The 23,940-nt window shown below is 39.6% G+C and overlaps 1 protein-coding gene across 1 annotated transcript; it reads right to left on the bottom strand.

The window, feature by feature from the left end:
• Positions 1-1,008: 1,008 nt before the first annotated feature.
• MELK (maternal embryonic leucine zipper kinase) lies at positions 1,009-23,370 on the bottom strand. The gene is made up of 15 exons (XM_075726210.1): positions 23,344-23,370; positions 22,657-22,800; positions 20,770-20,838; positions 19,533-19,625; positions 18,273-18,371; positions 15,097-15,165; positions 14,452-14,550; positions 13,382-13,468; positions 11,904-12,032; positions 7,979-8,125; positions 7,030-7,246; positions 5,166-5,259; positions 4,555-4,723; positions 2,336-2,439; positions 1,009-1,202 (listed from the first exon to the last, which is right to left on the bottom strand). The coding sequence occupies exons 1-15, from the start codon at positions 23,353-23,355 to the stop codon at positions 1,025-1,027; spliced, it is 1,710 nt and encodes a 569-aa protein (XP_075582325.1). The 5' UTR covers positions 23,356-23,370; the 3' UTR covers positions 1,009-1,024.
• Positions 23,371-23,940: the final 570 nt, after the last annotated feature.

Raw genomic sequence — 23,940 nt, 5'->3', positions numbered from 1 at the left:
TACATGCGGGATATGCCAGAGTTGCCTTCACGTACATGAAGAAAAATCTGCAGCACATTGTCAGCTTGTCTAGATATTACTGAACAGCTTTGCAAAGAGAGAGGCTTCAACGCATGTCTTCCCACTGCTACTACTGCTTGGATTTATCCCGGTGTGGTTGCTACTGAAGCAAGGCTACATGACAGACAACACAAGTGCTTGGGAGAGATGTGCCTTTTTCTAAGATGACACCCTAACACCCCAACCAAGTCTTATGTGTGCTTACTAGCTCTGTATATTTCAAATTTCCTTTCTAGTGCTTAAGTTCTGCACCCAGCACTGTTAAAGGTGTCACTCTGAATATCTTGTAGACAGTATGCCTTCTCCATTTACAACAGTTCAAAGGTGCTATTGTTCTTAACACAACAATCTGACGATCACTTAACACAAGAGCATCAGAAAATACATACACTTGTTAGGCATCACTGAGGCTTAGTAATGAGATAGAGTAATGTTTGGTATGGGATCATAGTTTAAATCCTAGCACTCTTGACTTTACATTTATTGAACAGTCCTATTTTGTACAACATTGAGCATATAGTGTAACTCTGGGAACCACAGCTGTGACTTAGTTAATGATCTCAATAAATCCTACTTAAGCAGAGACAAGAAGAGAATTATGCAAATGGCTACTTCTGTACCACACGTACTCGATAACTGAAGACATACCAAAATAAGCTTCAGCATACAGACACCAATACTTTAACCCACGTATGTGAAAAATGTGCAAGACGGGGAACAGTTTACAGAACTTTATTTTAGAAGAGTTGCAGTTGCAGAACATTTATTACAAACTTGATATTAAGGGAAACACACAGAAGGCATATGTACAAAGAGGGACAGTGAAAAACGCAAGAAAGATGACAGATTTTTCAGACAGCTATGAATGTGACAAAGAACTACTTTTCTGAACAGACCTTTCTAAAACATTACGATTAAAACCTCAGTACAAAACTGGGGCTTTCTTAGCACTTGCATCAGCCAGTCACACTTGGCAGCTAGATAAGATGTCTTCCATCAGCCTCTTGTAGACCCAGGCATCACCTTTAAGCCGCTGTCGCCGGATACCCACTACTTCAAGTTTACTGAGTTGACACACTTCTAACTCGAACTCCATAGTTACTTTGCCAAAATCTGACCGTGTTTGACATTTCAGGGTATAACTGTACAAAATGAAAACCAGAATAATCATTGAACTGTTTAATTTTTTTTGCAATGCAATTTTGAATTAATAAAAACACTTTACAGAAATGATCCCATTGCTATTGAGGATTTTGGGAAACAACCCAGAATTTAGTGAACTGAGAACTTTGAATACTTGAGTCCCAGAACACTGTTGTTATCTGTAAGTACCAACACATGGTATCAATGTCCTACCCAGCCACAGGAACTACTGCTAGCCACAGAGCCCCATTCTCAGAGTGCAGAGCTGGAAGGATGGAGATGTTCCCCCATTTTTCCTGGACAAGGAAAAATCCTTGTCTCTCCTCTCTGCAGAGACACCACTGCTGAGAGGCTGGTTACAGCTCAGCTGGGGTGAAAAGTGGAAAAAACTGAATGTGAAGTTTAAATCACCACAATGGGAGAAGGTGCTTCTGGGCAATTCAGTATCCTTCCAGATTTTGAGCTTGGAAGTGCATCAGTGGTTGAAATATACTCTGATGTTCTACAATGCCTATCATTTAAATAGGCAAGAACTTTAGAAAATGTGTATTTGTAAGTGAGCACAACATTTCTTTCATGCATTGGAAAATTAGGAAACGGACATGAAGCTTCAATAAGAACTAGGAACCAATCCTACTCAGTACCTTAGTCTAGTTAGTAAATCCTACAAATTAAAATACAAATCCTACAAATCAAAATAATCCACACAAAGGTGTGTGAATTCTGTGTGGCTTTTAAAATATACTGATCTCTTGGCCAAAGAATGAGGGTTAACAGGTATCCACATTACCTCCCCAAACTGCCCGATTTGGTCATACATAACAAACCTTTTGTATTTACAATTTCACAAGAGAGACAGAAAATTCACATCAGCCTCTAAGAGCTACCTCACTATTACCGGTTCATATCTGTCACTCAAAGAGCTCCATTAGAGCTCACTTAACATTGTTTTGCATTGTGTGGACAAGTCTTATTGCAGACATTTATTTACTGCTCTGTACACTTTCTATAAAATTTGTCTATTTTACAATATGGGGCTGAGAAAGTAAGTTTAAATACTCCAATCCTTGATAAAGTGGAGTACTGACTATTCAGACAAATACAAGTTGAAGTCATCGTATTTTACACTTACCCCTTCTGAACATATTCCACATGCTTCTTTGAAAGAACAGTGATTATTTCATTCAACAGTTGGTCTGGATTCAGCAGCCGAGTGGTGGTAACATTATAGTGTGCCTAAAAGTAGTCAGCTCATTAAAAAACAAAAAGGTCAAGGTTGGGGGGAGCCAACCCACAACTTTCTCATAAAACTGAAGGCATTACAAAAAGTTCTCATAAAGAAAGCTTTGGAACAGCTAACCATAGTGACAAATGCTTCAACTTCGCAATATTATCATAACTAAGACTTGTAGTAGCAACAGGAACACTAAACAACAACTGCTGGACAATTAATATCAAAGCATGTCCAAACTATAATCCATCATAAAATCCAAAGTAGCAGTGATGGGCCAGGGCAGCACAGAGGCTATTAGAAGTCTTGTATGTAGCTAGAGGCTATTCATGGAGAGAACTACAGGAGACAGCCACAACAACTGTGCTTAGAATACCCTACTGCACGCTCCAGTTGGGAGATTGCCTGCAGTGTGTTGCCTAGCTGAGACCAAGCACTCCCAATATCAAGGAACAGGTGTGGTGCCATGCAGCTTTTCTAGGACTAAAGCATCACCATAGTTAAAGAAAAAAGGTAACTTGCTACTCGTAAGTTCACTGTTACAGGGGTTTTATATCACTTGTCCAGTAAGTGACTTCTTGAACAACTTTCAGACACCCATACATAACAAGAGAAAGCATATGCCAACTGTAATATGCCACAAGCGCCCTATCTAGCTTCTGAAGTCACAGAAGCAGATGAGAGAAGACAACATCATAAAATAGCTTGAGAAATGAACATAGGTTGAAGATGCAAAGTCAGAGTAAAAAAGACTGGTTCTTACAGTTCTTATTCAGCCTAAAATGTATGCATCTCTGTGCCATAACTGCTGTAACACTGTGAAATAAAGTTTTTCTTCCCCTATTGCACTCCGGTGTCCCTAGACATCCATCAGTAATTTTGCAAATACTATGGACAAGGGAAACTGATGCAGAAGGATAAAAGCTTTTAGAGACAGAAGATGTAGCTTCCATTTCCAATTGGTCCAGTTCCTGAATTATTTGCACAGTCTGGACTCCTGACCGATGAGTTGGTCAGCTTTGTAGCCCAAGAAATGTTCTGAACCTGTATGACTACCACCTTGCCTCTGACAAGTGCCTGTTGGAAAAGCTTCCAACTGGAATACAGTAGCTGAATTCCATTTACACAAGCTGCAAAACACAAAGTAGTCCTTCTACTGATAGATAGCCCCTGCTGTACAGTAGGTGTCCTAACAGCTGCAGCTCCAGGAGCCAGTCAGCTGAAGGTACACATCACTTATTTCTATGAACTGTTTATGCCTCAGTAACAGCCTTGCCTCTTTCACATTAATCATGTTTCTCAAACATGTCATCTACAGATTCAAGTATAAATTCTTCCTTGTATAACTTCTGAAGTATATTAGTTGCTTTTGAATGATGTATACACTTCTGTTCACTACATTAGTATTACGCCAACACCATTTGATGTGTATTCTACAAAGCTAATATTAACCTCACGAGTCAGCTTTGGTAGGTACAAATTATTAATGTAATTTTGAAGTACTCTGTGCTATGCACTATCTGAGGCACTGCTTTTTTGATGGTTCCTGGAAGAATAAGTAGTGAACTGGTCAGACACAGCAACATCAAAATTTTAAAAATCAAAATTATGCTGACAGTGTCAAAAATTCTTTTATAAGGGGTAGTTATTTAGGCTTTAAGTTTAATCTCAGGTTCTCTTAACATCTAAAGACTGTCTTGGAACAGACATATCACTCCTGGACCGCAGAAATCTAAGTGACGAACGTCATAAAAATTCCTTTTTTTTGTGTGGGAGAGCTAGCAGTATCTCTACAGAAATAACGCAATTAAAAATTTTCAGCTAGGGTTCCTTTAAAACCATCCTGCTTCCCTCAGATTTGGTTTAGATGGGATATAAAAAGCAATGGCCAGACTCCTCCCTTGATCTGTTGGTGACTTGCCTGAGTCCAGACTAACATGACATCTCTTGGCGATACCTGGGACATTATCATGTTAATGGGGATGTAGTAAGATCAACTGTACTTTAATGTAGAATGCAGGCAAATCAGATCACAGAAGTTTTCACACGACCATTTCTAAGGTATTGGATGTTTTCAATACTTATATTTCTTTTCACATAAGATTTTTCCAGCAACATACCTTAAGTTTCCTTGGACGATCTCTAGTGGATCGTTTCTTTTTGCTTGGCGTAAGCATTGTGATCACTTTATCTAGGCCTCTTTCAAGACTGCCGAATATTTTGGCTTTTCTCTTCTTTTGGCTGCTATCCACATGAGCTAAGTTGAGATCTAATTCCACTGAATGACACCTGTTACATGAACAAATTAATCAGCTATATTTCCTCAGTGTTTAGAAATTAGTTATTTCAGATACATTACTAAAATATTACCAGATCTGACAAAATGAAGAAAACCAAAGCAAGTGCAGTATATTGAGAGTTTCTGTTTGAAAGTCAGTTGAGATTTAAGCCCAGAGATGTATATAGAAACTGCAGCCCTCTGGGGAACTGGAATAAGGAATTTACACTATGGAGAGTAGGAATATATTCTGAAGATAATTGAGTTACACAGTTTTAAAACTTTTCTCTGCCTTCAGTGCTTTCTAGTGAATGTAGAAAGAGGTTTTAGGAAGATTTTTACCAAGAGAATGGAAATAACAGCTTGCTGTTGTAACAAGGCTTCCTAGGCAGTACATGGATTAAGGTAGTCCTGCTCTAAATCACAAGTGTACACAAATAACTGGACATTTACCTTTTTTCGGGAAGAACCTCAGTCGCTGTCAATTCGTCTGTGTTTGTTGGGTTTGTATGTTTCTTAATTGGGGTGGCTGCAGTGAACTGGCTCTCTGAAAGAAAGCATCCAAGCCAAAGTGGGTATGTTTTTGCATAAAGGATTTTCTTTTCTTCAGCATGGATTTCTCATGATTAATAATTTATTTCTAAAACCAGCCCCCTTTTCTATCTCAGGTCAGTATCTTCAGAATGATAAAATATATTTTTAATTAGTAACAATACTACCCCTACTCTACAAAGAGAAACTGCAACTGATTTCCCAAGGGCTCTACAAGTCAAGCCTTAGAGCGACCGATGCAGTTCCATATTAGAAATTTGGAAAGGAAAAGGATTAGATTTGCTTTCTTGCTCTGCCACTGGTCCCGGAATAAATACCGAGCAATTCACTGTGTTGAGTCGTTGCATCCTTCACCAAGCCATTTCCCTTATATGAAGGGTGTGAGTTTATATTGCCAGGTTTAATAATACACAATACATAACAGTCTAAAAAGTTCTACTACCCATACACTGACAGTTCTGCAGAGCATGATTTTGAATGTGCAGAAGCAAACACCAAGTGAAACAATCAGCAAATGAGTCATCACAATTAAACGCAACTTTCAGTGTTCAAAGTTTCAGCTCTCTACAGAATTGCACCTGGCCCCAGACAATGATGATCTCAAAATTTCCAATGGATACTTTCACTTTTCCATCTCTAAGAAAGCATTAATACCACCTTTCCTGAATCAAAGTTCTCTCAATGAAACAGAGTTAGCTTTTAACTGTTTAAACCTCAGAAATATTTCACTAAAATGAGCTGAAACAGTGTTTCTGCATTTCCCGTTTCAGAAAGAGTACCTACTTTTGCTTTTTAAACTTACCATGAAGTCAAACTTCACAAGTTACCACACAAAATCTTATGAGAAAAATCAAACTCATAAATAACTAGTCTTTGTAGTGCACTTCCTTAAATCCTTTACAAAGAATGTCATTGAACAGCAGTATGTCCACAATCCCTTATAACTTGAACCAGCCTGCAAAGATTCAGTAGATCTGAACAATGTTCCCTAGCATCTGGAACAGAAGTCTCTCCTATTGTAAGAATTCCTTGGCATTTAAAGGACAGAGTTAGCATTACAGTATCAACACCAAAACTTTTATGTTAATGTTTGAAGGGAATGGTAATGTACATACAGGATCCACCATTTTTCATAAGAATGGATTAGACATGCTGAGGACAGAAATTTCTGGTAACTCAGAAAAGCTGATATAATTTAGACAGATTTCTGTGGTCTATCACATAACTGTAAGATCTATACATTGTTAACAGAAGTACTTTTGCTGCCACACTGGGCTGTTACTGTGCAAGTGCTGATATGCTACCATGAGAAATCCAAAGTTAGATTTCTCTTAGAAGAAGCAATAAAAGCGGACTTGACTAAAAGTATACCTTTATTTTCACTCAAGGTAATAACAAAGAAAAACCAGAGCATTGAGGAAATAGTGTCCTCAACCTTCATGGAAAAGTGGAACCGGATGCAGATTTTATGAACACAGCACTTGGCTTCATGTCAGTGTGGCAAAAGGCATGTACATGCGATACTGTAAGCAGCCAACGACTTCTGCAATTAACACACAAGCAACGTGCCCTGATGTATGGTTAAACCTCTTGCAGCACCTTACCAGATGTACTAGAAGAACCAGCTTGGTGAATATGGCAAAAAAAGTTAAGTCTTCCAGAAATAGATATATTGGATACACAAGTACTGTGTTCATATCTTAACTTACAATAATTCCTAAGCAACATATATGTTCTAAATTTTCATTAGTTACATTCACCATACCTTTGAAGGCAGGTGCCTGAAAGGGTATGGTTTGTACTTGCGTCTCAATCTGACTCTTTGCAAAAGGAGCAGGAAGCGCAGAGGGCATTTCAATTCTTAAAGCTGACTCTGTATCAACATTCTCTTTGTTTTCATGCTTCTTTGATGCCACTTTTCTTGTCACTGGAGTTGACAGTGTGAATTCCATATCATCCAGTTGAGCATCATGCCTTGAATGCTACAAGAGATGTAACAAAAAAAAAAAAAAAAGACATCCTTTGCTGTATTCTGATCACATTCAGGAATGTTACAGACAAGGAAATTCTAAAATTGAAGCAGCTTAAAAATACCATACAATGCTTGCCTATTGAGCAAGACAGTTAAAAACTCTTCAATACCTCTGATTCCCTCTATAACTTGATAATAAACATCTCAAGTCATTTGCCATTTCCTTATCTGCTCTTCTAAATTCTTCAGCTTGCACATTTAAGACTATTCCTCACCAGCTCATCTAAGCACAGCTAAGAATTTTCATTTGGCTTAATTGTATAATTAATTGCTTCATTGGATTTTCTTGTCCAATACAGACAGGCTGAACTTCTTCAAAGACTTGTCCATCTATAGCCTAGCTCCCAGACCTTGCTTGCTGTACCTTAGTGTTTTCCCATCAGTTTTAAAATCCTCATTGCCTCATTTACTCATACCTTATATGCTGGTTTTATGGTAACCAAATGTCAAAGCTCAAGTTCTCATCAAATGAATCATGACCTACAGCTAAAGAAAGTCACAATTTATGTTCAGCTATATATTTAAAACATTGCTTTACTCAGTTTGTAACTTCTCTTGGCCAGGGTCCACCAAACATTTAAATATGTAATAAGTTTTATGTACAATGAGAGTAAGATGTTTTTTGATTAAGAACAGTAAATCTATTTTTTTTTAAAGTAACTAGTATTTATTCTTCAAATACCTGTTTTGTTTTGTGAGTATTTAGAATAAATTCTTCTAACGGAGATTCTTCAAACAGTGAAGCTGCATCAGAAAATACCATGGATCCAAATGCATGCGGCACTTCACTGCAGTCTGGCACATCTTCATATGTCACAGTTTTTTCAGACTGAAAAGAAAGATTCAGCTGAGATTCTATTGCACTATTAAATGGAATACTTCATCAGAAAAGTGTCATTAAAATCTAAACATGATTTCTTTCTAAGTTCCTAATTATGGTTAACACCTAATGGAAGTTTCCATGCTGGTGACCCAAGTTTTATAATATGAATTCAATATTGTCATTATGGATTTGTCATTTGTATCAAAAGTAGATATGAAATTATTCTCAAAGCACCATTACCAAGTCATCTTTCATGATGGGACAGGGAGGTGATTCGAGACAGCCAGCACAGATTCACCAAGAGCAAGTCCTGCCTGACCAACCTAGTGGCTTTCTATGAAGGAGTAACTGCATCAGGGGACAAGGGAAAAGCAGTGGATGTCATCTACTTGGATTTCTTTAAAGCGTTCGACACAGTCCCCCACAACATACTTCTCTCTAAATTGGAGAGATATGGGTTTGATGGGTGGACTGTTTGATGGATAAGGAATTGGCTGGATGGTCGCATACAGAGGGCCATGGTCAATGGCTTGATGTCCACATGGAGACCAGTGACAAGTGGAGTCCCTCAGGGGTCCATACTGGGACCTGTGCTATTTAACATCTTTATCAATGACATACAGTGGGATCCAGTGCACCCTCAGCAAGTTTGCAGATGACACCAAGCTGAGTGGTGCCGTTGACACACCAGAGGGACAAGATGTTATCCAGAGGGACCTGGACAAGCTGGAGAGGTGGGCCTGTGTGAACCTCATGACCTTCAACAAGGCCAAGTGCAAGGTCCTGCACCTGGGATGGGGCAGCCCCCAATATCAATGCAGGCTGGGGGAGGAAGGGATGGAGAGCAGCCCTGCCGAGAAGGACTTGGGGGTACTGGGGGATGAAAAGCTGGATGTGAGCCGGCAATGTGCGCTTGCAGCCCAGAAAGCCAACCATATCCTGGGCTGCATCCCCAGCAGCGTGGCCAGCAGGTCGAGGGAGGGGATTCTGCCCCTCTGCTCTGCTCTGCTGAGACCTCACCTGGGGCACCGCGTCCAGCTCTGGGGCCCTCAGCACAAGGACATGGACCTGCTGGAGCGGGTCCAGAGGAGGCCACCAAAATGATCCGAGGGCTGGAGCCCCTCTGCTGTGAGGCCAGGCTGAGAGAGTTGGGGTTGTTCAGCCTGGAGAAGAGAAGGCTGCGGGGAGACCTTAGTGCGGCCTTTCAGTGCTTAAAGGGGGCCTACAGGAAGGATGGGGACAAGCTTTTTAGCAAGGCCTGTTGTGACAGGACAAGGAGTAATGGATTTAAACTAAAGAAGAATAGATTTAGACTGGATATAGGGAAGAAATTTTGTACAGTGAGGATGGTGAAGCACTGGCACAGGTTGCCCAGAGAGGCAGTGGAGGCCCCATCCCTGGCACCATCCCAGGCCAGGTTGGACGGGGCTGTGAGCACCCTGGGCTGGTTAAAGCTGTCCCTGCTCACTGCAGGGGGTTGGGCTGGGTGACCTCTAAAGGTCCCTTCTAACCCAAAGCATTCTATGATTCTATGTGTGTCAAGAAGAGAAGCAACTCACAAAAAATACCTGCCTTTGATTTCAAGACTTAAACCGCAAGCTCTTTTTACCAAAAGCCAAATAATAAGCTGGAAAGAACCCAAGAAAAGAATGCAGTAAAGTCTGAAAGGGGGCTGGATAAAGGTAAACACATTACATCCAAAACATGATTATGCAATCTGCAACCGTACTTCAACTAGCATTCGGAAGCCTTCATTGAATCGCTAGCCCTGAAAAAAGTTGTCATTTATTAAATCACAGGTTTCATAACTTCAGCCAAGATTGCTAACCTTCATGGCTCACACCACATATAATCAGATGTATATCACAGTATCCTTAGTTTTTAACATCTGTTACTTTCAGGAAACTGTTCCCAAGGACTTGTTTCATACCACTTCAGTGAAATTGCATACAATTATTTTAAATTATCAGTCCTCAGCCGGAATGGATACCATTTTAGGAAGCTGTGTTCTGCTGGCAGGTAAGTTTCTCTTGGCCTGTGACCAAGGATATTGCAATGATCAGATCTCTTGTCACTACCTGAACAGAAACAGAGTCCCGGTATGCTACCCAACCTACTATGACGACTAACTAAAAAGCCCTTACCAGAGGGCTGTTAGCTACAGCCAAGAAGCTAACAGCCCAATATTGTAGCTGAAATCACATTCCATTACAGTAGGAATGCCTGAATAAGATTCCTTGGCTACTGTGTTCCAGACGAAATTCATGCCATGGTGAATGTTTTGGAATATCCTTCTACATCAAACTGCTTGAAATAAGGCAGTATTATGTACAAGCTTGTGCCACCACATTCAGAAACTGGCTAAGTTAAAGGTTCTGTTTGCTTGGTTCTCTTCACATTTGACCAGCTCTAGCTAGAAAACTTTGATAGTTGGGTATTTCAGCAAATTCAGTCGATATTCACTCACAGTATCTACATGCAGATAAGTTAAACGTGTCCTGAATGCTGTGGAAGCACTAATGCATTGTTGTGTTGTGTAGACATGATTTTCACAATCACCTGTGAAGGTATAATGTGTATGTTAAATAGTAGCATCAGCCACATCAAGTTACCTAGGACACCACTGACATGAAGTAAGTTCACAGCATCAGCGCTACTGAACCTAGAGAACCTCCACCTTACAATCATCTTAGTGTAGAAGACTAACCCACCATGAACATGGAAATCACATTATGCATATTCAGCAACACTTATGATTCATGATCTGTTATGCAGCACTGGTAGTCTTAGAATTCTCATCTGTGTTTCAAAGCAGTTGTATGGATTAACTGAAACGATTTACATGCAATTCAATCAGATGCATAAGAAAGTATTTATTCTGAGTGCTCGTCTCTATGCAGGGAATAGCACATTCAGATAGCTAGTTAACAATTTTACACAGATGTCTACAGTTCAAGGGGGAATGGCTAATAGGAAGTCTGCAATTTTACTGAATGCTTTTGAGTTTGTCAAACACAGATGAGTATCACCAACATCCCATATAGCTGCATTTTATATATGATATTGCAAGCAATTTAGCAACTTCAGACGTTGTCTAAAGTGCCCTATTTACACTTTGCTACCAAATCAGAGGAACAGAAATTACCATAAGATATACAAAACCACTTGAGAATCCAATTCATCAGCATCGTCAGCAACTTGTCTCTTTTACTCAAAATAAACAGAATCCTCTCTGGGATTGTGTTATAAAAGGAAACAGATGAGGAAGGAATCAGTCTCTCCCCTTTGACCATCAGCTCATGTAGTGTCCATGCCATCTCAAAGTAGGTTGCCCAGATGACATACCAGGACATTTCAGAAGACTTTCCTTACTACGCCATGCTCAATGCAACTAGCAAGGTACAAAAATATTTACAGACTAATGTGAAAAACTGTAGTAAGAAGGTAGGCATCACAGAGGAAATCTGGAATGATCACATAGGCCAGACAATGGGCAATTTTAGTCCATTTCTGTGAGTAGCCAAGAGGACATTCTGTGCAGCACTCATAATGCACCATGTCCTCCCAGACAGTTATTCCAGTAATGTCAATTCGTAGAAGCAGCCCAGCTTGCTAAAACATGCTAATGAGGAGACCAAACTGTTTAACGACCAAGACTCTGGCTGACTGCACACATGCTCTCTTACTGATGTTTAGGGCACCAGTCTGTTTTCCCAGGCAGAGCTTTGTTAATGCAGAGCAGCATTTTAATCAGTATGTTGTCCTATTGAATTCAAAAACTTACCTTGAGGCCTGCTGATTGTGCTGTACTGGCATGCCCTGTTAGACATGGAACCCTTAAGCGAACACGCTTGCCATGAGCCTTCTTGGATTGAAGCAAGAGATATGTTGCTGACATTTGGTCATATTTCCACTAGGGGGGAAAAAAATAACCAAGAGTATTTTAATCTCCTCTTTGGAAACATTGCAAGTACAAAGCAAGCTCAGCCTTCTAGAAATTTCTGCCTTTCTGCAAGTTTTTCTGCCTGATGTGCATCCCTAACATTTGATCACCTAAGTGTAATTTCAGACTTCAGTTGATTCACAGTATATGTTTGAGATCAAGAAACAGACTATGGTTGTTGTTCTTTGCAAATCAGTTTGTAGTATGCTCACTACAGTGAAAACTAATGCTGGGACCAGAATCTGTCTACTGAAGTGAATGGCAAAGCTATTCAGTTTAGCCAATACTTCAACCAGAGACAATTGTTTGGAAGTCTCCCTGCCCTGTTCTTCCCCCATGAGCGGCACCAACTTTTTGCATGATTTTCAACAACTCTGCTTGTGTGAGGAAGGTGGGTACAATGTTTGACAGGTTTGCAGCCTAGTACAATTAGTTTGAATTAATTATAAGGGCTTACAAGTCCTCCAGTAAAGGACTATGCAAGTGCCACAAACCTATTTGGAAGGACTTTTCCCCATGTGTCAGATTATTTCTTATAACTGAAGAACAAGTAGCATTAACTCCACAAATCCATCTTAAGTATCACATATGTTTTAAAAGTCTGTTTCTACTACAGTTACGTGGAAACCGTAACAGTTTTTCCAAAGTGAAGAACTATGCCACTGCTACCATGAAGCAAAAATTCAGTTTCAAGGGAGAATTTTCAGATTCAGGTTAAAGCTGGTATAGGCATTATGTTTTAAGTCTCTTCTACAGCTTGCAATTTCATTGCTAAGATTTGTACAATTTTTCTAGAAGTAGTCAGTTCAACTATTGTCATTTATATTCAAAAGTGACTAAATGCATTCACTTTTTTTAGAAGTGTGAACAGTAACTCCCAAAAATATATTTTATAGTTTGGGTGATGCTCTGATATTTTTCTCTTACTCTTCCCCCCCAACTCTTACTTATTGAACCATTTCAAAGCAAAGAGTTAACCCAGCAAATGGCATCTGTTGTTCAACTATAAATTTCTGGAAGTCTATTTTGACTTTAAGAGATTCAGAAGGATTTTACCATGGTGGGATATAACAGTAATATTTAGGAAACATCATGAGCACAATTAAAGGTAGAAAAGGAAAAAAACAAATTTGAACTTCAGAACTGTAGTTATAAGCTACAGTAGTTAGATTCTGGGGTTCTGCAGGAGGTCCTTAATTCTGAAAAGTATTAAAAATTTCATACTTGAGAATAAGTGAGCATTACTCTGTTAATACAGTATGTTTATTTACTGTATTATGGTGTTTAATTACTGTAAATTACTGATATATACTTCTTACCTCTGATATTAATTCCGATATACTCTCCCTGCTCTGTTTATGAAACACAGAAAGCTCTGTTACGCAGTCTTCATCAAGATGTCCCAGCTGCAAGAACATGACTGATATTGAAGCATGAGGCTTTCGACTTGTCTCATAAACCATATCTGACTGTGACACTGTCATGAAACCCAGCGGGCTGAGTCAATAATCAACCATGATTTTAGACCTTGTATTCTACAAAGTTAGCATCATAGCTAAATATTGTAGGGAACAGACTGAAAAAGTCATACAAGTTCAACTTCACAGTCTGGCCCCTCCTTGGTGAGAGGTTGTGAATTCAAATAAGAAAGCCTGACAGCAGATGAGATTTTTATTAGAATGGAAGCTACACTTTCATCTCTCCTTAAATATTCATAGCTATCAGACATGCACATCTTTTCTAGAGCCAGTTAGAAGTGATGCTGCAAGCACAGTAAAGCTGTTCTTTACTTAGAGAAACAGTGGCATCCAGTGGCCAAAGGGAGGCATTGGCTGCAAACACACAGTAACTTACTCAGTACTTACTACTGACAGCTAATTTTTTTTTTTCCCCCTCTCCATACTACCTTAGTCTCTCGCACAAGTAAAACAAGTGATAGAGACACAGGATGGACACACTTTCAATGAGGTAATTGTTATTCAAACTAGCAATTTTCAGTGAGGACTACATACAAGATAAACCATAACCATGTCTAACACACACTCAAGAACATTTGTGTTTTGCACCTTAAATGAAATATTGACCAAGTAGCCTGGAGAATCAACTGGTCAGTCATATGTGGAAATACTTCACATTTTGATGAAGTCAGTTATTTTGCAAATTAACCATCAGCTGCAGATTACAATGAAAACACACTTGAAATTACTCCTCAAGAGAAATGAAGAGAAAGTAATAACATTTTGATAGCAAGAAGAATCAGTAAGAAACCATGGCCATCTCGAAGTTCATCTTTGGAGAAATGTCTTCACACCCCCATACTGTGAGGGCAGTAGTAAGCCAGTAAAGATTACATTAAATACTTTAGTATTCATCTGACAAGTGTACTTACTGGGTATTTACTCTGCCACTGAACAGCATCAGAATAACCTTGCATGAGCCAAGGGTGACTTAATAGATGTTTAACTGTAATCCGCTTCTTTGGGTCCACCTAGTGGGCAACAAAAATCAAGCTGATACTGAAGTCATGGAGAAGAACTGAAGAAACAATTTGTTTTCTCAGAATCCTAGGGTAGTTAGAAGCTCAAATGGAAACCAATACTTTTTCATAGCTTCACCAAAAGGAACGTCAAACACGTGAGTTGTGAAAAGCAGTTACAGAACCTACAGTTACAATAAATGTTACAGGAATATTTAGCATTGGCTAGATTGCTTAGATGTAGCCCAAATGCATATTCAGTATGTCCAGCTTCACTTATAATACAGCTCTTATTTATATAGCACAATTAAGAACAACCAAATGCAGGCTGCTTGAAGACTTTGTTTAACCATTTAAACCTCGCTTAATTATTTCTATACCAAATCATTCTTCTCAAAGAATTTTCAGCAGAAAGCAATATTAATAATTTCTTCAAAAATTTGTAATAATTAAACTTCTTGTTTAAACACTGAATATTTTTAAGTATTTCATCAATGTAATGTTTTGACCTACACAATAGTACTTTATAGACCTACTGCATAGAAGCAATACCTTTACCTGCAGCATTTGGTTAAGTAGTAGTGTACTGCTAGGAGACAGCCACTTTGGAATACTGTATTTTCCTCTCTGCAGAAAAAACAAAAAAAAGAGGATTTAAAGTGAACCTTGAACAGCTAGCTCAAAAGGAACCGCTAAATTACTTGGATGATAGTGACATCTGTATCTGGTCAAAAAGGAAAAACAGCAGGCACATGCAAACTTAGCTTTAAGAATGACTTGAATAAATTTAATGGTAGCACTAAAACCCAGCTGTATTAGTAAGGAAAATGATGTTTGAATTACCAGCTGCAGTTTTCACCCACACAGCTTGTGTGACATTTCCCTCTTAGCCCACTTTTGCAGCTAACCTGCTCCTTATCTATTGCATTGTTTCATCATAGCAACTTGATACTGAAGTTTTGGAAGTGCGAACATGTTGGAGCATGAATGACTGATATCAGCACTTTGAAATGTGAATATTTATTGAAATCACTGCTTTTCAGACACTAAAAATAAACCATCCTCTACATTTAGCTATTTTTTTTTTAATAGGTTACATCTAGTGCTAGAGTTTTGATCTCTACTCATACTGCAGACAGGAAAAAGGCTGCAGATCTAACAGATTACGTTTCTTTCAGTCAAATGATTTACTGGGTTTTTTTTTAATTCTTGATTAGAAGAAAATCGAAAGTGGCTTTCAGATTTGAGCTACAACACTAGTAGCTAAAAAACCAAACCAAATTCACCATCAAGGATGATTTACTTCTCAATGAAAATAGAGGGGAAAAAAAAGATCAGTAAACAGCCATTGTGAAATAACATAACTATCAATTTGCCAAGGCAGCTTTATTTCTACCAACAAATGGCTCAGTAACAAAACACTTGGTATTACATGCAACATACATTTCTAAGCAAATGTATGTAATGCTTTGATATCACAGGTTAAAGAATTTAAGTTACATCTTTACAGACACTGCTAATGAGCTGTTTATAAATAGTTTGTAGGCTGTTTCACAACAAAGCTTTACTCTGAAACAAAGCCAAGTCAAGCAACACAAGTAATGTGCATTTTGTTTTTAATAAACTGCTACAGAACAGGAGACAAGGAAAAATGAAATTAGCATCTACTTGACCGAGGGCAATAGCTACCAGATGCATAAGATCACACCAGAAATAAGTTGGGGGTTTTGTTTGGTTTTGTTTTTTTAAACAGAAGTTACATCACATGCTTGATTTTTCATTCAAAAAAGTAAAGGCATTTATTCAAGTATTCCCAAATGAAGAGACATGGAACATTCCAGGGAAAGAAACATTGGATGTAAGTCATAACAATCCTAATTAGATTCAAGCAGCAGATTATTACATTGACTTGGAACAATAGTTCTGAGTTGAGATTACAATAAATTTCAGGATCTATAATGTGTGAAATTAAATTCCACAACAGTGTGTAAGCATCCTCATTTCAAGCAATTTTCAGCTCACAACCACATAAAATTAAAACAAACTCAGAGTGGAAGCAGCAAGCCTGCATCTTAACATCTGTACCATTATCAGTTTTCAACTGCACCCAGACTAAGTTTTAAAACTTGGTCGTCTCACTTCACTTAAACAAGTTTCACTGTCCAACGTTCTGTCAGTCCAAACAACTCAGCTCCTAGTTCCTCTGCATGTCAGACAACTACAGCTATGCAGAAATCATCTTTGATAATCTTAAGATCTCTGTTCCACATCTAAGCTCTCTGTTCACATTTCAACTATTGACAAGTTTAAGAGAATGAATACCTTAAGCAGTTAGATCATTTACCAGGTTCTGTCTGCATCTTGGCTTAATGACCAGCATAAAGGATTTTCTGTCATCCTACAAAAGTATACTTACAAATGGACAAGCTCTCAATCTATACTGACCTTGTGGGTAGGCAACACAATTTACACCACAAGCAGAGCAGGAAAGGTAGCTCAAGTCTGATTGATGACCTAGTTGATTCCCCTTTACAGCTATTTGACTGAGAAATTGCAAGTGCTTGCTAACATTACCTGGATGACGCTCTTAGTCATATGGTTTAGTCTTAGGTAGTCCTGCAAGGAGCAGGGAGTTGATGATCCTTATGGGTGCCTTCCAACTCGAGATATTCTATGATTATGCAAGTAGGAAAGTCATATCATTTTAATGGTCATTCATCTGAGTATCAGCACCTTTACACATTCTCTTTGGATCAGTTAGCCATTGCTGCCTTTTTTTTTTTTTTTTTTTAAGTTCTTCACAGCAACTCAAACTGAGCTTCCTACAGACCTTCTGTCAAGGTACTCAAGTCTGTTCCAATTCCAGACTCAAAAGCCATGCCGTTTGATGAACTAATCCTGGGCTTTATAGAGCTCTGATTGTTATGCACCACAAAAACACTCCCTGTGTAGATCAGCTGTCAGTTGCCTCCTGCCAGAGAAGTCCTTGAACACTCTCGAGTTTTTCTGGGTTTTATTTTTAGACATATCAGACTCTGGATAGAAGGACAAAGAGGTAGAGGAAGCCAAAGCTCTTACCCAAGATAGCTACTCCTCACCCAGTCGCTTACTGGAGGTTTTATCAACGTAAGTTTTACGGCAGCTTAGAAGTGGTTGGTAGAGGTGTATGTATGACGTGGAACAGCAGCTGTTCAGCTGCATCAGGAGGAGTTTACAGGGAAACAGAACCAATTACTGAATTCTATCACTTACTATTTATTCAAACTTTTCTGTTGATTGTGGTGTCTCACACTTCCTCCTCATTTTGGAGGAGGAAAGCATAATAGCAGATAGAGAATCCTGCTTTTCCTAGGCATGAGAATAGCTGACATTTAAGAACGTTATTTTTGGTAAATCAAATGACGTATTTGCAATTCTATTCCATACAATGCAGGGAGAAGCCAGATAAAGGCTCAGACACAAAAATCCAGCGCACCAGTAAGAAAATGCTTCTCCTGAAACTCAATTTCCTATCATATTATAGGACCAAGCTAGAGTACCGCAAAGCATGATTTAAGATGGAAACAAATCCAGAAAATATTGATAGGAAAAGCAGCAAAGTGTAACAAAATTCAGCAGATATGCCTTTTTGCCCTAGGCACAGCTCAACAGGTTCTGCCATTAGAAAAGCAAAGGCCTCTCATAATGCTTAGCAATGTCTGTTCCTAGTGTATTCTAGCACTACCAATACCTACCATTATCTTCCTGTAGACAGCCATGACATTGTCGTCATCAAACGGGAGAAAGCCACAGAGCAGAGCATACAGCAGTACTCCCATGCTCCAAATATCTGCCTAAAAAATAAGAGTGGAAGTTCATGAACTTGATCTATCTAAAATGGCTTAGAGACAGGTAGTACTGTCCCCCTTTGGCAAAGACCATGTACAACTCATGAAAAGTAGGCTCCTCAATTCTGGACAGAATTCTTATATTCCAAGTGAAAGCACACAACCCAAATTCAATTGTCAATTCACTCGAGCTAGAGCACCAGTAAAACCAATATCCTCTCCTTAGGTCACCAAACTGCTGCATTACCTTCAATCTACAAGGATTTCACTGGCAAAAATGAAATCAAACTCATCACAAGGGATTTAGTACGGTAACATATTACAGATTACAACAGCTGTCAGCACAGTTACAGTCAACTTCAAAGCCCTACTGCTTCTTTCCTATTGTATAGGCACAACAAGGTACACATGCCTCATACCACCTCATACTGTAATTCCCACTTAGACCATGAAGAAAAAGGAGGCTTGAAAAGCACTGGACTTCATGGAGAACAAAACCAAACAAAAGCAAGCAGGAGTTAGAGGCCAAGGACAGTGGTGCAAAGGTACATAAAAGGAAAAAAGACTGACTCCACCCAACAGCAATTTAGGAAGTTCGAGGGGACTGCAATTACAGCATTTTGGATGGATTCACAAAGGCAAGTAGCAGATCCTAACATTCTAGACATGGAATCAAAGCTGGATGAACTCCACATGTTTTCTTCTCTCAAATTTTACTACACTGTGCAGTACAAAACCAGCAAGTTTTCACACATGAATTTTAAGCTAAAGAAGGGCCTGGTAAAGCACACAAGATACTGAGACTACACAAAAATTTGCAACAAGAGTTGGATAATTAATGGAACAAATTGCCGCTTGAAAGAATGTGCAGTAGAAGGCAGGAGTTTAAATTACTGTTTCGTAGGGCAGTGAAATATGGAGCAACAAATGGAGACAGCAAAGGATCAGTCAGAGACAAACTAGCCAGCTCTATGATCTGTGGCCAAGAGCACCATGTGCTATTCCAGGCTGTGACTGTTGAGGCTAGTCACACAGCTTCTGAGAACTACCAAGGCACTGTTAGGCAGCAGTATTCAAGACTAAAACCAAGTAAACATATCTGAACCTCACCACTTTTAAATACACAGGGTGGGCGGAAAAACGCTAACCCAAAACTGTGCTACGTACCTCTGAGCCAATATATGCTTTGCCCTGAATCAGCTCAGGTGCTGCATAAGCTGGGCTTCCGCAGCATGTGTTCAGATGGTAATCGAGGCCACCCTAGAATAACACAGAAAACCGATCACACAGAAGTTATTGGCTTTAGCACAGCTTAAGTCTTCTAGCAATGGCATATTAAAGGCCTCAGAGGCTTCATTTTCCTCTGCTGTACATATACATTCACCTTATATTTTGCTTTGGTATAATATACAGTTTCACTAGGCAAAATTGTCTAAGACCATAAGTATCCCATAAACTTTCAGATCCCAAGCTGCTCATTCATCTATTATGTTAGCAGTATTTTCCACAGTTCCTCCTCTAATAAGAGTACTTCCCTTTGCAACTGCAAGGGAGGAGATGTAACTTGGGAAGAAGTGATCCAAGAGCTACTGGGCATGAGGCTAGCTGGTTATTTATAGCAGTATTTAATGCAATAAACTGACGAAGAACCACTAAAAACATTTCCTTATTAAAACCATGTTATTACTTTGCCTGGGCTTTGTTCTAAGCAGATCAGAGTAAGATGATATTATACCGCCAAGATGATGGTCTAATATTCTTGATTGCCTGCAAGATGCTCTAACCTGAGTCAAGTAAAACAATCTGAGGAGAAGTAACTGTCTTTGGATCAGTAAGACCTTCTTCTTCCCATTAAATTGTTTCTTAACAGCACACACCTCACATGTTCAGCTGGGAAATAAAGGTCTCCTAGAAACCAATTTTAAACTCAGGAAACAACTCAGTACAAGCATATGGAACCAGAGGATTTGTAAATGTAACTGGAATAAACTATTTGATTTGATCCACAATCTCCGCACACATGTAAATCTTTTGAAAGAAGACATACACCACTGAAACTTATTAGGGAAAAATGCACACCAACAAAAGATTTATATTAAGGCCTTTATATTGGACAACAGAAGCTGTACTCACAAGATGATCTCTACCTTAGATTATGATACAAGATGAAGTGTGAGAGGAGAAAACAATCTAACAGTCTGGTCATAACATGCAGTTAACTGCTGTCTCACACAGTTAAGGCCCTACCAAGTAATTAGTGATTGGATGACAACTATACAAACAACTTGAATTTAGGATCTTTGGGCAAGTCTCTGCATTGCACTCTGAAGTCAAACATGCATTTTTTTATGTGTGTGCAGTAGCTGATTTAGCTTGACTCTGTAAAAGCAACTGATACTCTTACCTTTGGCTTTGCACAAAGTCCAAAGTCTATCAGCTTCAGATTATGGTCCTCATCAATCAGCAGATTTTCCTGGTAAAAGAGGAAGTGCTAATGAATGGTTCTATAACGTAATTATCCAAGGAACCACATTATCTTTTGCCTTGTTTCTTCTTGTCATTAGCAGCTAGAATTTACCCAAAGCTCTCCTCTGGAGATTTTGATCGGCTGCTAATGAATATATCCCATATTCCAGATGGGTAATACTAGTTCCCATCTGCTGAGAAGGGCCTGGGGCAGGGGCGGGTGATGAGCAGCAAGCTCAATATGAGGCAGCAGTCTGCTCTGGCAGAAAAGATGGCCAGCAATATCATGGACCGTATTAAAAGGAGCACAGCTAGTAGACTGGGGGAAGTTACTCTAGTCCTCTGGAGTAGTGCATCTAGTTTCTGCCCACCCAGCACAGGATAGACATCAAACTGACGTAAGCTCAGTGGATGGCCACCAGTCTGCTCAGTGGCCTGGAGCATTTGCTCAATGACAGGCTGAGGGAAAGATGTTCGTTCAGCCTGTAGACAAGAAAGCTTCAGTGGAGACCTCATGGCAGCCTTTTAATAACTACAAGGAGGGCATGAAGACAGAGCTAGTCTCTTCACAGCAGTGCATGGTGGGATAATGACAGGCAACAGGCATCGAGACATTCAGATTGGAAATAAGGAAAAGCCTTTCTCCTCATGAGCACAGTGAAGAGCTGAACAGGTTGCCCAGAGAGATTTTGTCGCCTTAGCCTTGGGAGAGGTCAAAGATGTGACTGGATAAAGCCCCAAGCTTGGGACGACACTGCTTTGAGCAGGAGGTTCAAGCAGAAGCCTCTAAAGTCACTTCCCACCCAAGCTGTCACATGATCATGTGAATCCATCAGCTCTCCAGCTACAAGCCAATGCCTTCCAAAAGGTACATATAATGCTTCATAGAATCACAGAATCATAGAATCGTTTAGGTTGGAAAAGTCCTTTAACATCACCCAGTCCAACCATTAACCTAACACTACCAAGTCCACCACTAAACCAATTAAGGGGAGAGTAATAATTAATTTCATGTTTCCTGGCTTGGTGACTGGATTATTTTTAATGAAAGTAAAACTAGGAATCATTAAGGTTGGAAAGGACCTCTAAGATCATCAGTCCAACCATCAACCCAACACCACCACACCGACTAAACCGTACCCCAAAGTGCCACATCTACTTCATTTGGGGTGAAGTTCTTTGGAGATAAAGATTTCATGAGCTGTCTAGGCAAACGCTCATGTGCTAAGAATTTGCTTTTCTCAGAGATGTCAGCATCTCTAAAAATGCAAATTTCTAATCCCTTCAAGGAGAAATGGACTCAAGTCTTCCATTCCCTAAACCTATGCTTAAACTCTGCAACAACAGCAAGGCCACAGGATGCGCCCAGTCGCATGCATCTCCCCCTACACCCTCTGTCTAGCCATTGCTTATATAAACTATCAGTGTCACTTTTTCATTTGGGTGTGAAAACAGAACAGTTTGCACAACAGAGTGGCACCATAAAGACTCTCTCCAGGTGCAAGCTGGAATAAGGGGGTTAACAAAAACACCTAAGCAATGTTCAAAGTCAGATCCATGTCTCTGCTCCACTTCCAGCTGGGGCATGTTGTTCTGCTTCTCTTTCAGAGAAAGCTCCTTCCTCAGATATAGCCACATCCAGCTCAGCTGAGGAATGTAGTAGCAAGAAGAAGTAATGCTGTTTCAGAAGATGTTAGATATAGAGCTCTAAGCAGAAGAGAATGGCAAAGGCATAACTTACTCCAACTCCTAATGGAGAAATAAAAGTGGGTGTTCATTATTATCTATTATTAATCCAGCAAATCTGACTACTATCCAGGCTTACTGGTTTAAGATCCCTGTGGGCATATCCCTGACTGTGAACATAGGCAATTGCTGAAACAATCTGCCGAAAAAATACACGAGCTTCCTCTTCTGAAAGGCGGTCCTTAGAAATAATGTAATCAAACAGCTCTCCTCCGGGACAGTACTGCATAAAGACAGGAAAAAAGAGAATACATTTAGAATGCAGTAATGAAATCTAAACACCGACGAGAGCTCTGGACAGCAACTAGAAGACATTCTTCCATTCCCCCTGCTTTATCACAGCAGCACCCAAGTGCCCCCATGTATGCCCTAGGTCAGCACTGTGGCAGACCAAGCAAGCTGAGAAGCCTGACTCTTGCCTGACATATTGCCACAGGTACATCACACTAACATCACAGGCGATAGAGATTGCCCAGGAGGTGACAACCACATGCGAGTTCTGGGGTCCCACATACCCTGCTGATGCTATTTTAGAATAACTGAAGTGCAAGGTAGGAATTAACATTTTTCACGTATTGCAAACAGTGAAGAGCGGCTTTTACAAGAAGACAGAACATAGAACATATTACCAGCTTCATTTTTAAACTAAACAATGAGCATGTTCAAGATGCTTGAGATAACTTTTTAAGAATTGTTTCATTTGAACTCTGTTATCATCTACCACTACAGCTAAAACCTGGAGCCTTTGCCATGACACATTTCTTACCTCTAAGACCATGAAAATTTTCCTGGACGTCTCTATCACATGATACAACCGGCAAATATGCTGGTGACTTAAGTTCTTCATGGCATCAATTTCTATTTTAACACGAGGCAAGTCATCCTAAGAGACCACAACAGCAAGCTATGAAATTGCCGACTACTTTAACAGCCTGTACATCAGAGTAAGCATCAGACTATTGTGCAACACAAAATTTCACAGCATGTATATGACAGCACACAATTCAACTGCTCAAATGCAATACAGCAGCGGCTCTGCCATTACTTGCCTACAATTCTGGCACATTAATCAGCAAAACAAAGAGGGGCAGATGTAAGATAGCTAGTATTCTCATCAGCATTGTTTGAATTACTGTAATAACCTTTAACTTCTTCAATTTTACAGGCAGAGAAAGTTGCTCTCGCCATAACACGACACAAGATTTGCAGGCTTCTGATAAAATTCCTCCAAGTCTACAGTGTCTGTCAATAGCCAACAGGACAAGCAGGCTGCATTTTGGCATGTTGTACCCCTGTGTTCTTGAGAGCTCCACAAGAACAGCAGAAGATGCTACCAACTTTGAAGTATCTTTTGGCTTACCCC

The sequence above is a fragment of the Pelecanus crispus genome, chromosome Z (assembly GCF_030463565.1).
Source record: "Pelecanus crispus isolate bPelCri1 chromosome Z, bPelCri1.pri, whole genome shotgun sequence".
NCBI lineage: Eukaryota > Metazoa > Chordata > Aves > Pelecaniformes > Pelecanidae > Pelecanus > Pelecanus crispus.
Note: the sequence above shows the minus strand (reverse complement) of the source record. Positions and strands in the feature narration are given on the sequence as shown.

Excerpts from the sequence above, each read along its gene's own strand:
- MELK (XM_075726210.1), bottom strand. Across the intron at positions 19,626-20,769 it reads GACTTTGTGCAAAGCCAAAG|GGTGGCCTCGATTACCATCT; the intron begins GTAAGAGTATCA and ends GTGTTATTCTAG. Across the intron at positions 7,247-7,978 it reads ATACTCACAAAACAAAACAG|CATTCAAGGCATGATGCTCA; the intron begins GTATTTGAAGAA and ends CATCTCTTGTAG.